The sequence below is a fragment of the Callospermophilus lateralis genome, chromosome 18 (genome assembly GCF_048772815.1).
Source record: "Callospermophilus lateralis isolate mCalLat2 chromosome 18, mCalLat2.hap1, whole genome shotgun sequence".
In the NCBI taxonomy this organism is placed as follows: Eukaryota; Metazoa; Chordata; class Mammalia; order Rodentia; family Sciuridae; genus Callospermophilus; species Callospermophilus lateralis.
In genome coordinates, this window is record NC_135322.1 from 2,338,286 (window position 1) to 2,354,779 (window position 16,494).

The 16,494-nt window shown below is 53.6% G+C and overlaps 1 protein-coding gene across 1 annotated transcript; it reads left to right on the forward strand.

Annotated features, from left to right (window-relative positions):
• Positions 1-2,602: 2,602 nt before the first annotated feature.
• Hspbp1 (HSPA (Hsp70) binding protein 1) lies at positions 2,603-16,195 on the forward strand. Its single transcript, XM_076838260.1, is given in 8 exon segments — positions 2,603-2,762; positions 2,764-3,003; positions 5,505-5,709; positions 7,368-7,592; positions 11,074-11,229; positions 11,319-11,415; positions 11,859-11,970; positions 15,869-16,195. Coding segments are annotated over 8 exon segments (1,212 nt in total). The 5' UTR covers positions 2,603-2,660; the 3' UTR covers positions 15,944-16,195.
• Positions 16,196-16,494: the final 299 nt, after the last annotated feature.

Below are 16,494 nucleotides of genomic sequence, written 5' to 3' on the forward strand. Positions count from 1 at the left end.
ATGCAACTACCCTGGTTCCATGAATCTTTACCGAGTGCCAAATCTGAGCCAGGCAGTGTTCCAATGGTAAGGATATGGCAGGGAATTGGGTCTGCACAAATGCCTGCCCTATGGACCTTCCACAATAATGGGAGAGACAGCTGATTAACAAGGTAAACAAGCAAAATCATCATTAGACATGTCAGACAGTCATGGTCCATGCTGAAGAGGTTACTAATGTGGGAAAGGGGTTAGGTAGTCTGCTGAATGGCACATGATTTTTAGATACAGTGGCCAGGAAGCAAAATGAACTATGCAGACAAATAGTCAGGACAGTCTAGGAAGAGGAAACAGCAAATTCTAAAGTCCTGAGGCAGAAGTGTGCCTGGGTGCTGTAGCAACACTGAAGGGGCCATTGTGGCCAGAAAAGAATGAGCAAGGCAGAGAAAGGAAAGGGAGGCCAAGAAGCAGATTTACACAGTCTTAGAATCACAGTGGCCATATATCCTGGGTTATACCTATGTAAACATTAATCGGACCTCCTTTCTCTCTGAAGTGTTACAACAGAGGGAAAGTTATATGATCACATTCCTTATAGGTCATTTTAAAGCCTGAGGTTTTATCGGCACATGTGTTTTTTCATCTAGACTACCAGAGTATTATTTATGCATCCATATATGCAACATTACATCATATAATGTGACATGCTATATGTATGTCACATTATACCACAGGTATTATGCATAGTCACATGTACACAGATGTCTACACCCTAATTCCCAGACCTGTAAATATGTCATGTGACAAAAGTAATGTTGCAGATGTGATTAAGGATCTTGAGCTGGGGAAAGTGTCCTAGTTATCTGGGTGGCCCAATGTTATCACAGGACAAAGGAGGGTCAGAGTCAGACAGGGAGATGAGAGGAAGGCAGCAGAGGTCAGAGTGACATGGCCACAAGCTAAGGGAGAAGGGTGGCTTCTAGAAAATGGAAAAGGCAAGGGAAACAGTCTCCCCAGGAGCCTTCAGAAGGAATCCTGCTGACCCCTTGATTTTAGCCCACTGACACTCACTTTGGACTTCTGCCCTCCAGATCATCAAGATAATAAGTGTGTATTGTTTTAAGACACCAAGCTTTTGGAAGTTTGTTAACAGCAGCAATATAAACTAATACAGTGGAATACTCAAAGCCCAGATCCTATCCACATCACAGAGCTCCCAATACCCACAGTCCTTCCTATCTTTGCTCCAAGTAATCCTTTGCACAACCGAGGCCAGCAGGTCTCTGGTATCTCCTAGCTGGTGGCCTCTCCTGGAAGTTGAGCACACCCTTCTGGATGGGGAGGGCCTTCTATGCAGACCAAGATGTGGTTTCTTTAAGCCCAGCCCCAGGCAAACACCCTGCAGACCTAAGCCCCAAATTTGCTGCACGGAGGCCTAGGCCTCCCTTCACCCTGGCTCCCTTGGCTCTCTGAATCCTGATGCAGGTTCTGGTGGCCTCCAGAATTTCCTCCTCTCTGCTTGGCAGGTCTCAGATGAGTGCATGAGGGATGATAAATGAGGTCCTCACTGCAGGCTCATTTGACAAATGGAGAGACTGAGTCCAGGAGAGAGGCCTAAGGCTGCACAAGTTGTATATTAGGGCTGAGATCCCAGGGCTACAGTAGTGGGGATAAAATCAGATTTGGGCATGCAGTGGTGCATGCCTGTATCCCAGCAACCCAGAAGGCGGAGGCCAGAAGACTGCCAAGTTTGAGGTCAGCCCCAGCTATTTAGAGAAGGCCTTGTCTCAAAATAAAATAGAAAGGATTGGGAATGTGGTTCAGTGGTAGAGCGCTTGACTACCATGCACAGGGTTCATGGTTCGATCCCCAGCACCTAAGGAAAAAAAAAAAAGTCTAGGCACCAACGCTCCTGAGGGGGAGGGGCTAGGCAGCACAAGCAGCGAGAGGGGGCGTGGCCTACTAGGGGTGCGGCCCAACCGGAGCAGCTGAAGCGCCAGGAGCTGAGGCGGGGCTTAACTGGGAGAGGCCGAAAGGCCTAGAACAGGGGAGGGGGAACATGGATGGGGGCTGGGCTCACGCCGGCGTGGGTGGAGTTTGCGATGAGGAGGCGGGGCTCGCTAAGGTGAGCGAGCTGAGTTCTTAGAAGAGGTGGGGCTAGTGGGAGGAGGGGCCATCTGGGGGGCGGGACCGAGTGCGGTATCCGCCCCCAGCACCGGCTCTGAGCCAAGGGCAGGCGGCTTCAGCCTCACCTACCGCGCGAGGTTGGGTGGGTGACTTAGGCACTTCCGGGAGGAACCGTGCGTATTTCCGGTCAAGATGGCGGCGCCCAGCAGAGTCAGGTGCGGGCGACTGTGTCTTTAGGCGCGGCGGGGGCTCGAGGCTCGGGAAGGTGAGATCTGCCCCGCTACGGCGACCCTCCTCGGAGAGGAGGGAAGAGTCCTGTTTCTAAGGAGAACGGAGGAGCAACTTATTGCAATGGAGGCGGGATAGTTGGGTTGCTAAGAGACGGGGACGCACGTAGTGGAGATGGGGGAGGGGATTTGTTGCTAGGGAGAGTGGGTGGGGCTTGTTGCTATGGAAGAAGGAAGGGCTTATGACTTTGGGGAGGGGTCCAGTTGGTATGAAGGAAAGGAAGGGGGCTGTGGTTAACCCAGGTGTGGGCAGAGAGGTGTGAGGTCATGGGGGGACGCCGAGCTCCCCTAAAGTGCCACCTTCTCAGCAGACCCCCAGGAATCGACCCATCAGGACGACAGAGCTGCCTCAGCGGTGACCACCTTCTCTCCCACAACATATTCTTCCCTCCTTCACAAACGGTCCATGGCAGACAAAGGCTCCGGGGGCAGTCGCCTCCCCCTGGCGCTGCCCGCAGCATCTCAGGGTTGTTCGTCAGGGGGCAGCGGCTCTTCAGCAGGGGGCTCGGGCAATCCCCGGCCTCCACGCAACCTCCAAGGCTTGCTGCAGATGGCCATCACGGCGGGCTCTGAGGAGCCAGATCCCCCTCCAGAACCCATGAGTGCGGAGGTAAAGTATTGGAACCCAAGAAGCTGGGGTGGGGGGCCTGGGAACAGAGGTGTCTTGGAAAGTGTGGCTTGGGGAACTAGTAGCTGGGAGTTTCCTGGATGGGGGCAGGATCCCAGACATGGAAGCATGGTAGGCTGTATTTGTGCTGCATAGGGTCATTGTAGAGGTCAGATGTCAAGTGTCTTGACATCATCTGGGACAGATGCTTCTATTCCAGCACTGTTCTGGGAGGCAGAATAGCTTTCTGGGTTCAAACAAACTCAAACAAACCAACAAAAAGGCTCTTTAGAACCAGACAAACCTGGATTCAACCTTGTCAGGCTGTGTGACCTTGGGTATTTTATTTAATCTTTCTGAGTCTCCAAATCTTAATTTATTTGCAGTGTTGATAAGGAGAAAAGGACTTCTCATTCTTTTTCTTTTGATACTGGGGATTGACCCCACGGGTGCTTCACCACTGAGCTACATCCCCCAAAAGGTCCTCAGCCCTTTCTTATTTTTTATTTTGAGACAATGCCTTGCTAAGTTGCTGAGGTTGACATGGAACTTGGTATCCTCCTGCCTCAGTGTCCTGGGTCTCTGAGATCACAGCATCGTGCTTGGCTATAACCATACTCCTTAGGGGGGCTCAGAGTCCAGTATCAGTTGCCTTCACATCATGCCCTGTGCTTAGGCAGCACATCAGCTTGACTTCAGTCAGACTGTATCAGTTGCGAATGGTGTGACCTTGCCTTGGATAAGTCACAATTTCTCTGTGCTTCTGTTTTCTTATCTGTGGATTGGAAATAATGGTAATACCTCATAGAGTTGTTTTGAAGATTGATAGCAACATTTATTGGATGTAGTATTTAATTGGCAATTACTGAATGATGCTAATCCACTTATGTACATCATGTCATCCAACCCTTAAAACAATGAAGTAGGAAACAAGCACAGAAAGGTTAGTTTGCTCAAGTTTATCTAGAACTGTGACTACAGAGCCCTCTTATGAGGACTTAACACGGGGCCTGGCAAAAAAAGAAAAAAAAAGTTTCAGTTGTTAACTCTCAGCTCTTGCTCCTTTGACCTAGCAGCAGGTTTGATCACACTGCCTCTGGCATTTGTTCTTTAGGACGATGTAGTCTCCTGGTGTTCATCACTGGCCCCCATCCATCCTCTCCCTTGTTGATTCTTCCTTGTTTCCCACTTCTTAATATTGGATACTCTCTTCCTGTGACAAGTCTCAAATTTATGTCTCAAAGCAGTGGCCCTTCACTAGGAGCAGTTTTATCCCCCCAGGGGGCAATTGGCAGTGAGTAGAAACATTCTTGGTTCTTAGAGCTGGAAGGAGGGTGCTGCTGGCATCTAGTGCTTACAGGTCAGGGACATTGCAGCCACTGGATGCCAGTGTGCAGAACAGTCCCCTCACCCCCCCCCCCCCAGAATGATCACGCTCAGGGTCAGTAGAGCCAAGGTGGAGAAAGTCACTGTAGCCAGGTCTCTGATCTGAACTTCAGGCAGCCCCTTCTGTGTTCCACCTGGGTGTATAGACCACAGCCAGACCCACCAGGCTGGAAAGGAGGCTCTGTCGGTGCTGCACCCACTCTGAGTCTGCTGTTCTGCAGGCTGGCTGTCTCCTCCTAATTCCTTAGGACAAAAGCCTTGGGGCTGGGCTGAGGCTCAGTGGTAGAGTGCTTGCCTAGCATGTGTGAGGCAGTGGGCTTGATCCTCAGCACCACCTAAAAAAAATAAATATAGATACCAAGTTCATCTGTGAATAAAAATAAAAAACAAAACACAAAACCTTGGGGGTCATCCTGACTCCCTTCTCTCACCCCACATCTCAGCTCATTACGGTTTTCTTTTTTTGTAATAAGTCTGGGGCCTGACTGTTTCTCACCACTGCCTGGATCTCTACCTTAGCCTCCTGAGAATCTCCCCGCCCTGCCCTTCTGCTTCACCCTGTCTTTCCACTCCCTCTGCCCAGAGCCTCCCTGACCTTGTTCTCAGACCCCAGGTCTTCACAGACAGCCACAGGGTGAGGCTTGACCTGCTCCTGGGGTCGTGTCCCCCCCCCTTCTGCACCTGCCCACTCTGTTGGCTCCTGGCCACTCCCTATGCCTGGAGTGTTCATCTCTGGTATCTGCCTGGCTCTTCTGTCGCCAGCCTTATGCACCACGGCCTGCCTAACCGTCCCGTCCAGTCTGCACCCCCCCAGCAGCCCACCTCCCTCTGCTCACCTCATCAGCGAGTGGTGCTTATCTGTGTCACCGGGCCACGCGCTGCGTGGTGGTTGTTTCCTGTGCCGCTGCTCCTCCAGTGGAGTGAGCACCCTGCCCCTGCAGGAGTTTTTGTCTGCTGGCTCAGAACCAAGTTCCTAGTGCCCAGAAAAGGGCCTGAGAATAAAACGATGCACCACAGGTATTTGTCACAGAGGGCAGTCAGCCTCCCAGTTGGCTCTTCCTAATTCCGTCACTCCCTAACTAGCTATGGCTGTTTCCCTCTTCATCCTTGTCCTCCAGCGTCGTCAATGGTTGCAGGAGGCCATGTCAGCCGCCTTCCGAGGCCAGCGAGAGGAGGTGGAGCAGATGAAGAGCTGCCTCCGAGTGTTGTCCCAGCCCACGCCGCCCATGGCTGGTGAAGCTGAAATGGCTAATGACCAGCAGGAGCGTGAGGGGGCCCTGGAGCTGCTGGCTGACCTGTGTGAGAACATGGACAATGCTGCAGGTAACCCCTCATCCCCTACCTGTTGCCTCTGTCCACATCTCAGACAGCTCAGCCTCGTCACCATGTCTCTTGAGGACCGCATCACCAGCCCCACCCCAGCCTCTAGCCTCCCCTTCCAGCCACCAGGAGCAAGGCCCTTCTTGGACCCTATTAAGTCAGCCTGGTGGTGGCTTCTGTCCACCACTTGCCTAATGAGTCCTGAGACTCGTCATTTCTCTGTTGTATGCTGGGCATCCACGGCTACTTCCCAGAGTATGAGTGGGAAGGTGGTTTTGGGTGGAGTGGTCAGGTAAGGCCTCCTTGAGGGGCCATGTTTGATCGGAGACCTGAGAAAGTGAGTTGTGGGATTATCTGGAAAGAGCATTCCAGTGGCAGGGACAGCCAGGGCAAAGGTCATGAGGTGGGAATGTGCTTGTCCTGTTCAGAGACTCAGGAAGGCCTGAAGGCAGGGCAGAGCAAGTGAGGGTCCAGGGTCGGGAATGACATGGGCATGAGGCCTTGCAGACTGAGGTGCATGCTCTGTCTTGTCCTAATATGGCTGAGCCCATAAGCCCGAGCTGGTGGGTGCTGAGTCAGGGTTTGGGTTGGACTTCACTTCCACGGCTGCTTAGTCCAGACTGTGCTGCTTTGCGGCACGTGAGTTTGGGCAGGTCCTGAGAGCTCTTGAAGCCCTGGGTACCTCCTGTGTCCATGGGCTTGTGAGGACGGGAGGTGGGAGCTGCATGGGACTCCATCTGCCCTGCTGCAGGTCTGGCAAACGTGCAGGGCAGGGGGTTCAGGTGTCTTACTTTGGATGTGGGAAGATGAGGTTTGGGAAGGCCTCCCTACTCCAGGTGTGGGAGCACATTCGGCAATCTGGGTTTCCTGTTTCCCAGGCGTAACTGGGCAGTGGGTACTGTGCCCCCAGTCCACAGGACGGCTTTTGTGACTTTTGTCTGATTCGTCTTCCACTTGATTGGGAAATCTCTTGGGCAGCTGCCACGTGCTAAGTGTGCGAGTCTCCAGGCACAGCAGCAGTGACCAGTAACCAAGGGAGAAGTAGAGCTGCCGTCCCCTTTCCTCCTGGCATGCTCTGCACGTGTGTGTGCACGTGAACTCTCTTTTTTCCTTTTCCTTTTATTACTGGTACTAGGGATTGAACCAGGGCCTCATAGCTGCCAGATAAGCACTCTACCACTGAGCCACATCCCCAGCCCTTTTTTTTTTTATTTGGAGACAGGGTCTTGCTGAGTTGGGCCTCACTGAGTTGCTGAGGCTGGCGCTGACTTGTGGTCCTCCTGCCCCAGCCTCCTGAACCCCTGGGACCACAGGTGTGGCCATTGTTTCTGGCCAGCTTTTCTCTTCCTTGATGTGGCTGGCTGTTTCCTTGGTAAAACCGTGCAGTGCTGGTGAGGGTGGGCTGTGCAGAGTGTCCTCTCCCATATTCCTTGGCCTTACTTCCATTGAGGCAAAATCCACAGGACCGAAGTGGCCATTGGCAAGCAGTATGACTGCATGGTGTGTAGTGTGCTCACAGTGTCAGGCCATCACCTCCAAACGAGACCCCATGCCCATGTCCCGTCCCTGTATGCTGACGTGTCGGGGTTAGCACACAACCTGTGAGTTCCGGGCTGCCACTCAGCCCAGCCCTGACTTCTGCCTTCCTGTCTGTGGCACAGATTTCTGCCAGCTGTCAGGCATGCACCTGCTGGTGGGCCGGTACCTGGAGGCGGGGGCTGCAGGGCTGCGGTGGAGGGCGGCTCAGCTCATTGGCACGTGCAGTCAGAACGTGGCGGCCATCCAAGAGCAGGTGCTGGGCCTTGGGGCCCTTCGCAAGCTGCTGCGGCTGCTGGACCGGGATGCCTGCGACACGGTACGCGTCAAGGCCCTCTTCGCCATTTCCTGTGAGTGTCCCAAGTGTCTGGGTGTGGGGTAGGGCTGGGGCCAGTGCTGTCCAGGTGGGGTCCCCACCAGGGGCAGAGGGAGGGGCATCTCCTTTTTCCTTTACTTCGTGTCTGTTGGGAGCATTGACCTCTCCCAGGTGACGCCAGCCATGCGGGATGGTGCTAGTGGACCGGTTGAGTCCTTGTACCCGCAGTCTCAGTCCTGCTCTGTTCATGCCTGGGACCAGTTCACTCTCCCTGGGACCATCCTGTGTGCCACGGGGTGTTGAGCCATGTCCCCGGCCACCACCCAGTATGGCACTGCAGAGTCCCGGGTGGAGACCCACGGCAGCTCTGCCTTTGACCCTGACGGGCTGTTTCCCAGGAACTGTGGTGCGGATGGAGGCTTGGCCAGGGTTTGTGCAGCTCTTACTGGCCCCGGCTCCTGGGTGACATGCTGTGGGGTGCTTGTTCCATGCCGGGGTGACTGCTCAGGCCCCATACTCACCCTCTGAGTTAGGGACCACAGTGTCCCCTCCGCTCTGCACAGAGGAGGGTCCAGGACAGGGAGGCCCTGGGAGGACACGGGAACAGGGCAGAGCCCAATGGCATTGCTCTTGTGTTTTGGGGCCTGTGGGCTGCTCCAGGACCCCCGTGGACGGCCTTGTGTTTTTAATAGTTTTATTGGGATATAAGTCACATGCCACACGCTTGTCCTGTAATGGTGTACAGTTTAGTCCCTTCCAGTGTTCACAAGGTCGTGCAGCCCCGTCTATTTCCAGATCCTTTTCATCACCAAGTGCGATCCTGTAGGTGTCAAACAGCCCGTGTCCATCTCCCCCCAGCCCTGTCCATCTCCCCCCAGCCCTATCTATCTCCCCGCAGCCCATGTCCATCTCCCCCCAGCCCTGTCCATCTCCCCGCAGCCCGTGTCCACGTCTGTCTGCCTTACTCTCATGGCCTTGCGCCTCCTGGGCTTTGTGTGTGCTCAGAATTGAGCGGCCTTTTGTGTTGGGGTCTTTGGGCACGTGGCTGTCCCTGCTGTAGTGTGCACCACGCTGCTTTCCTTTTTATGGCTGAGTGACGCGCCCTGTGTGGGTGCAGCACATCTGCTGCCCACCCAACTGCTGATGGGTGTCTGGGGCGTTTGAGTCCTTGGCTGTTGTGAGCGTGAACGTGGGTGTACCAGTCTGGATGTAAGTTTTTTCCCACTGGGGACATCGGTGGGAGTGGGCTTGCTAGGTCATGTGGTGACTCCGTGTTTTTCTGCTCCTGGTTGACTGATTCTTAACTCTGGCAGTTGCATGTGATTATGCAAGTGGGGTGTGGGGCCTGTTCCTGAGCCCTGGTCTCCTGTCTGTTCCTGTGACATGGGCAGATGGCGCCGGGCAAAGAGACCAGGGAGAGGAGTGGGAGGGTCTGTAGGAAGGATGGCTGGGGGTGGGGGTGGGAAGGAAGCATTCTAGCCGGGGAGGAGTCACACGGAGGGGCACTTGGAACGTCATGGCATAGACTAGGGAGGTGAGCGACAGACACGTCTTAGCTAGCCACGGTCGTTACCCCTGTATTCATAGACTCCAGAGGCTGAGGCAGGAGGATTGCAAGTTCAAGGCCAGCCAGCAGCTTAGTGAGGCCCTAAAGCAACTTAGCAAAGCCTTGTCTCAAAATAATAAAGGGCTAGGGAGGCTGGGTCTGGTGGCACACCTGTAATCTCAACGGCTTGGGAGGCCGAGGCAGGAGGATTGCAAATTCAAAGCCAGTCTTCGCAAAAGCGAGGCACTAAGCAGCTCAGTGAGACCCTGTCTCTAAATACACAATACGGCTGGGGGTGTGGCTTAGGGGCCGAGTGCTCTGAGTTCAATCACTGGTACCAAAAAAGAAGTCATTAATTCAGTATTTAGAAGTCTGTGGGATAGTCACATGGCTCATCTTTATCCTGGGGACAGAGAGAGCTCTGGAGGCCTCTGAGCAGGAGGGGGCAGTCTGGCTTCCAGGGAGTCAGCTTCTGGCAGGTTCTAGGCCTGCAGGGACAGGAGTCACAGTCAGCTCAGGCCACCAGGTACCTGCACACGGGGTGTCAGTGAGGAGCACAGCCCTGCATTTCAGTCCACTTAAGTGTGAAGTGAGACCCCTGAGGCGGTGCACATGCTCAGGGAAAGGCAGCTGTGCAGCTGTGGTTTGTGTACCCCACGCCAGCCTCTGGAAGTGCTGTGTCCAACTGAGTGGCTTGGGAATAATGGGCACACCAGGCTGTGGGACAGTGGCAGGAGTGAGGAAGTCGTGCTTCCACCAGCGCCCGCGGGTGAATGGATAGCAAAAGGCGAGTCCATACAGGGGATGTCATGCAGCTACAAGAGGAAAGGAGGTGCACATGGGCCTGAAAACGTGCTGCGGGACAGAAGGCAGACACAGAGGTCACAGTGTGTAGAGTGTCCAGGTTGGGCAGACCAAGGAGACAGAAGGGAGGCGGAAGGGGATGCGTGGTTGCAGGCTTGGGGAGGGGAAATTGGGAATGACTGTTCATGGGGCGGCGTGTTGAAAGTGTTCTGGGTTAGGAGGTGGGTCTGGTGGCACAACCTGTGAGTCTGCAGGAACCACTGAACTGTAGGCTTTGAAACAGGGAACTGTGTGGGTTAGGAATTATACCTTCAAAGGTACTTCAAAAAAAGGTAGATGAGATGGATGGGGATGGTGGAGATGGTGGTAATGGTGATGGGTGGAGATGGTGGAGGGGAGGGTGATGGTGGGGAGGGTGATGGTGGAGATGGTGGTAGGGAGGTTGATGGTGGTGGGGAGGTTGATGGTGGTGGTGGTAGTGGTGGTGATGGTGATGGTGGAGGTGGTGGTAGTGGTGATGGTGGAGATGGTGGTGGGGAGGTTGATGGTGGTGGTGGTAGTGGTGGTGATGGTGGAGATGGTGGTAGTGGTGATGGTGGAGGTGGTGGAGGGGAGGGTGATGTGGAGATGGTGGTAGTGGTGATGGTGGAGATGGTGGTGGGGAGGTTGATGGTGGTGGTGATGTGAAGATGGTGGTAGTGGTGATGGTGGAGGTGGTGGAGGGGAAGGTGATGTGGAGATGGTGGTATTGGTGATGGTGAAGATGGTGGTGGGGAGGATGATGGTGGAGATGGTGGTGGGGAGGGTGATGATGGTAGTGATGGTAGAGATGGTGGTAGTGGGGATGTTGGAGGTGGTGGAGGGGAGGGTAGTGGTGGGGAGGGTGATGGTGGTGATGATGGTGGGGAGGGTGATGATGGAGATGGTGGTGATGGTGATGGTAGAGATGGTGGTAGTGGGGATGGTGGAGGTGGTGGAGGGGAGGGTGATGGTGGTGATGGTGGAGATGGTGGTGGTGGTGGAGGTGGTGGTGGTGGTGATGGTAGAGATGGTGGTAGTGGGGATGGTGGAGGTGGTGGAGGGGAGGGTGGTGGAGGGGAGGGTGATGGTGGTGGAGGTGGTGATGGTGGTGGAGAGGTGACTCTGACCTCAGGGCCGTCCGCAGGCCTCGTCCGGGAGCAGGAGGCTGGGCTGCTGCAGTTCCTCCGCCTGGATGGCTTCTCCGTGCTGATGCGGGCCATGCAGCAGCAAGTGCAGAAGCTCAAGGTCAAGTCGGCATTCCTGCTGCAGAACCTGCTGGTGGGCCACCCTGAACACAAAGGTGGGTGGCCTCCTCAAGGGAGCGGACATTCTGGGGAGGGTGCAGGGTGATGTGGGGACTGTCCTTCTCACCCCGCAGCCCTTCCCTAGGCACCCTGTGCTCCATGGGAATGGTCCAGCAGCTGGTGGCCCTCGTGCGGACAGAGCACAGCCCCTTCCATGAGCACGTGCTTGGAGCCCTGTGCAGGTGTGTGGGGCCCTGGGAGACAGGCCACGTGGTTCCCCACGGAGCACCTTGGGCATCCAGCTTCCTCCCCACCTGGGACCCAGGACTTGGAACCTTCCCTGAGGGGTGCCAGGAGTTTGGGGTCAGAGAGCCCTAATTTCCTCACCCTGGGAGAGGGAAGTCTTCCCTGCTGTTCCCAGTAGCTGCAGCAGAGCTGCGAAGTGTCTGCAGAATGGAGGAGGGGAGCCATGTGAGGGGTTTGGGGTGATGGGGGAGCTGCATGGCAGCCTGTGCCGAGTGTCTCTTGTCACCTAGCCTCTGAGATGATGTGGGACCAAGTGCCTTATAGGGCAGCCACCTGCCTGGGCTCCCCTGGGGTGGGTGGGGGGTAGGCAGCGTGCGTGGGGAACCTGGTCTGAGTGGCAGAGGGCTGTTCCTGAAAGCTGCTCCCTTGTCCCCTGTAGCCTGGTGACAGACTTCCCGCAGGGAGTGCGTGAGTGCCGGGAGCCCGAGCTGGGTCTGGAGGAGCTCCTCCGTCACCGCTGCCAGCTGCTGCAGCAGCACGAGGAGTACCAGGTGCGTGGGGTGGGCAGTGCTCCGCTGCCGGCTCGGCTCCCTCCCTCTGCGTGCGTCCCTCCTCAGCCTTTCTGTGGTGGTCATGGGCGCCCTGTGTCCATGCAGGGCATCGAGGAGGAGGGATGGTGGGTTAAAGGTTTTCATTAAATTGATAAGAAATAAGTAAACGATGAATAATTGTATTATTGATTAGATAGTGTAATTAAAAAGTGATAGGTAACCCATTAGATATTTAATAGATAAGAAGTAATAATTCAGTAGATAAACGATGGGTCATTTAATAATTTAAGTCATTTAATAATCTTAGTGATTAATTCAGGGACCTGATTGGTAGGTGATGGATTCATGCTTAGCTGATGGTGCTTCAGCAGCCTGCCCGCCCCTGGGTTGTCCATTCCTCTGCTGGGCATGGAATAGGAGTCACCAGGAGAGGCCCGATACTCACCCTGGCTCTTTACCCTGACCATGTCACAGGAAGCCGGAGACCTGCCTGGTTGGGCCTGGATTTCCAGTGTGAACCCCAGCCCCCTTTTACTTTCTTTTTAAAGTTTTTTTTTTTTTTTTTTTTTTTTGTGGTGCTGGGGATTGAACCCAGGGCTTTGTGCATGTGAGGCAAGTGCTCTACCAACTGAGCCATATCCCCAGCCCTCTTTTTAAAGATTTTCGATAGCTTTCTTTTATTTTGGTACTAGAGATTGAGCTCAGGGGTGCCTAACCATTGGGCCACATCCCCAGCTCTTTTATGTTTTATTTTGAGACAGGGTCTCACTAAGTTTGCTTAGGGCCTTGCTATGTTGCTAAGGCTGGCCTTGAACTTAGATCCTCCTGCCTCGACCTCCCAAGCCACTGGGATTCAGGTGTTATCACAACACCTGCCTACTTTTAATAGATATCCAGAGATAGTTGGTGTATAATAAATGCACGTATCGAGAGTGTACTGCTGGGCTGACCTTCCTTCTCCACCTTCCACTGGTCAGGTGATAGGGAGCCTGTGTGCCAGGCCTGGACAGACGCTGGTCCATGTCATGGGGCATAAGGGGCGGCAGGGGACAGGTCGTCACAGACACTGTGTGTATATGGGTGTGTGATGCACCGTATGGTTTAATATGAACTGTTCTATGTGATGTGACATCAGAGCTAGAAGAACAGTGAAGAAAACCAAACCACTGAGGGCAGAGACTGCTGTGTGCAGCGGTCAGATGTCCGGCTGCAGTCGCTGCCATAACAAGCGGCCACAGCGTCTTGGTTATTCCTTCTGTGGTGCTGGGGGTGGAACCCGGTCTCACAAGTGCTAGGCAGGCAGGTGTCCCCTGAGCTACATTCCTAGCCCACAGGGTGTCTTTTCTCTTTCTGTTTTTGGTCCTGGTGACTGAACCCAGGGACACTTGTCACTGACCTGTAGCATCCCATCTCCTTTTTTCTAATTTTGAGACACACTGCCCAGGCTGGCCTCAGACTTCCCATCCTCCTGCCTCAGCCTCCTCAGTCCCTGGGATTGCAGGTATGCACCACTGTGCCCAGTCAGCGGAATGTCTTAAAATCAGTTCACTTTCTCACACGGTTCTGGAGGCCCGGAGTCTAAAGCCACAGTGCCCGCAGCACTGCACTTTCTCTGGGGCCAGACCGCATTCTTCCTTGCTGTCCAGCTCTTGGTTGTTGCTGGCACTCAAGAGTGTCCCTCGTGGTGGACGTTATCAACCCAGCTCTCCTCTGTCTTCAGTGGCCTTCTTTCCTGGGGGTTCTGAAAATGTTTCCAGATTTCTAGATGTAAATCTGATTTTAATGTAATTCTGTCATTCAACATTCTCTAGTTGACTATCAGTCAGTCCTTTTGGGGGGTGCTATGCTGAGTATGGAACCCAGGGCCTCACACATGCTGAATATAAACTGTACAATTGAGTGAACCCCTCCCTACTGATGTTTAGAAGTTTTTTGTATTGGGGGTTGAATGAATACAGGGGCACTCTATTCATTTTTATTTTTTATTTTGAGACAATGTCTTGCTAGTTTGCTGAGGCTGGCCTCAAACTTGTGATCCTCCTGCCTTAGCCTCCCATGTCACTGGGATTACAGGTGTGCGCCACTGTGCTAGGCTCCTGGTAATGTTTTTTGAATAGAATCTGCAGTTACATGATTCAGACATCAAAACCAGAGGAGGGTAAACAGTGAAAGGCTCTTACCCACATCCTCAGCTGCCTTGTGCCTCCTCCAGGTCCTTGTGTACCCTCCCTAAGATACTAGGCTCGCATCTAAGCAGAGGTGCACATAGTTCTTCTTTTCCTCTCTTTTGTCAGAATTAGCTCCTCATGACTGTAGTTACTTCCTGTCCTGTTCCCTTCCCTAACACCTCCCAGGCATGCATTGCGCTTGGGTTCTTTCCTCGCTGGTGACAGCTCCAGGCTGTGCCTGCTCCTCTGAGGTAGCTATCCCCTAAGGGGTGCGCGGGTCCTTCTCTCTCCTGCTACCAACGCTGCTATAAGAATCATCTTTTATATACGTTATCTTGTACGTCTGCAGAACGCGTTTCAAGAAGGGAAAAGGCTGCCTCAAAGTCAGAACCCAGGAATGCTGGGGGTGCAGCTCGGTGGTGTAGTGCTCCCCAGAACACCCCGCCCCGGCCCCTGGCAAAAAAGGAGGACAGTGACTGCGGGTGTGCTTCGAGGATGCGGGGTGCAGGCCGTGCTGTTGGCTGCTGCCAGGTTGTCCTGGCCAGGCACCCGGCTCCCCGCCCGTCCGTGTGGCCCGCCTCTGGCTAACTGCGCAAAGTGATTTTTCCTTCTAGCTTGCATTTCTCCCAGGAGTGAAATTAGACATTTTTTTTCTTTTGAACAATAATTATTCATATCCTTTGTTCATTTATTTATTGTCCATTTATCCACCACTGAGCTTCATCTTTAACCCTTTTAATTTTATTAAAATAACTAATTATTAATTTTTTGATACCATGGGTTGAACCCAGAGGCACTTAACCACTGAGCCACATCCCCATCCCTTTTTATTTTTTTGAGATAGTGTTTCTAAGTTTCTTAGGGCCTTGCTTAACTGCCTAGGCTGGCCTGGAACTTGTGATTCTCTTGCCTCAATCTCCTGAGTTGGGGGGGATTACAGTTGTGGGCCGCTGCCCCCAGCTTTATTTTTTATTTGAGACAGGGTCTCACTGAGTTACTGAGGGTCTTGCTAAGTTACTGAGGCTGGCCTCCAACTTGCCATCCTCCTGCCTCAGCCTCCCAAGGCACTGAGACTACAAGGGCAAGGCATCGCACCCAGCTGGGGAGTGGAGTTTTCATTCGATATTTTAAGTATTTTTTTAGTTGTAGATGGACACAATACTTTTTATTTATTTATTCATTCATTCATTTATTATTTTTATGTGGTGCTGAGGATTGAACTCAGTGCCTCACACATGTGAGGCAAGCACTCTGCCACTGAGCCACAATCTCAGCCCTATGTCGAGTTTTAAAAGTGTTTAAGCATTAAGTATGCCAGAACTTTGTCATATAAATCACAAACACTTTCTCCCCAACTTATTTTTCATTCATTTTTTTATCTGTAGTTTATCTGCCATGGAGGTCTTTTATCTTTTTTCCTGGTGTCTGGGGTTTGTATCTAGGGAAGGGATTTTGAGTATGGAGTGATGGGGGTCAATCACTCTGGGGAGTCAGAGCAGCCTAAGGGTGCTGGTCTGAGAACCACCGACCGGTGTGGGGAGATCCCAGGTTCTAGCTCAGTAGCTCAGAAACCAGTGAGGAAACAAAGTGAATCGTGGATCTGAGCAGTGGTCAGCAAAGCCTGGGTGGCTTCTCCGGTGGGCAGGAGTGGAGAGGACCTGCCACTGCTGCCATGCATGCTGGGCAGGGCCTGGCCTCTGCTCAGGTCTCCCTTCTCCCCCGCCATGCAGGAGGAGCTGGAGTTCTGTGAAAAGCTGCTACAGACCTGTTTCTCCAGCCCTACGGATGACAGCATGGATCGGTGAAAGGAGGTGGCTTCTCACCCTTCTCCGTGGGAGCCCAGGCCTCCTGCCTCCCTCCCTCCCACCCCAGGCACTGTAACCTTGTCGAGCCTGGGCCTGGGGCATGCCAGGCTGTCTCTGGGCTGCCCCCTGGAGGGGTCGTCAAGAAAGGCTTGGGATCCTGGGACCCCCACCTCCCGTGCTTGCTCACCCTCAGCCCCTTTCTCATGTCTGCACTGCTCTTCCAATAAAGGTGTTTCTCCTCCTCCCCCTTCACTGCCACCTTTGTCACCTCCTTTAAAGGGTGCTTGGGGGAGGGCAGGAGAGGCATGAGCTTGGGGAGACTTGGGGAGCCACTGGAGAGATAATAAAGGTGTTGCTGTTTGACCTGCAGAGCTGTTGTCTCTTTCCATCTCTGGTGTCTCTTCTGAGAGAACATGGGGAACATCTGTGTTTTGGGGTTACCAGCATCTCTGGTCTCCTTAGTGAGATTAGAGGTTCTAAGGTAGAAGCCATTCTTTCTCAGCATGCCTTGCAGTAGGCCAGTCATGGGACCTCACCTCCTCCAGTCAGAA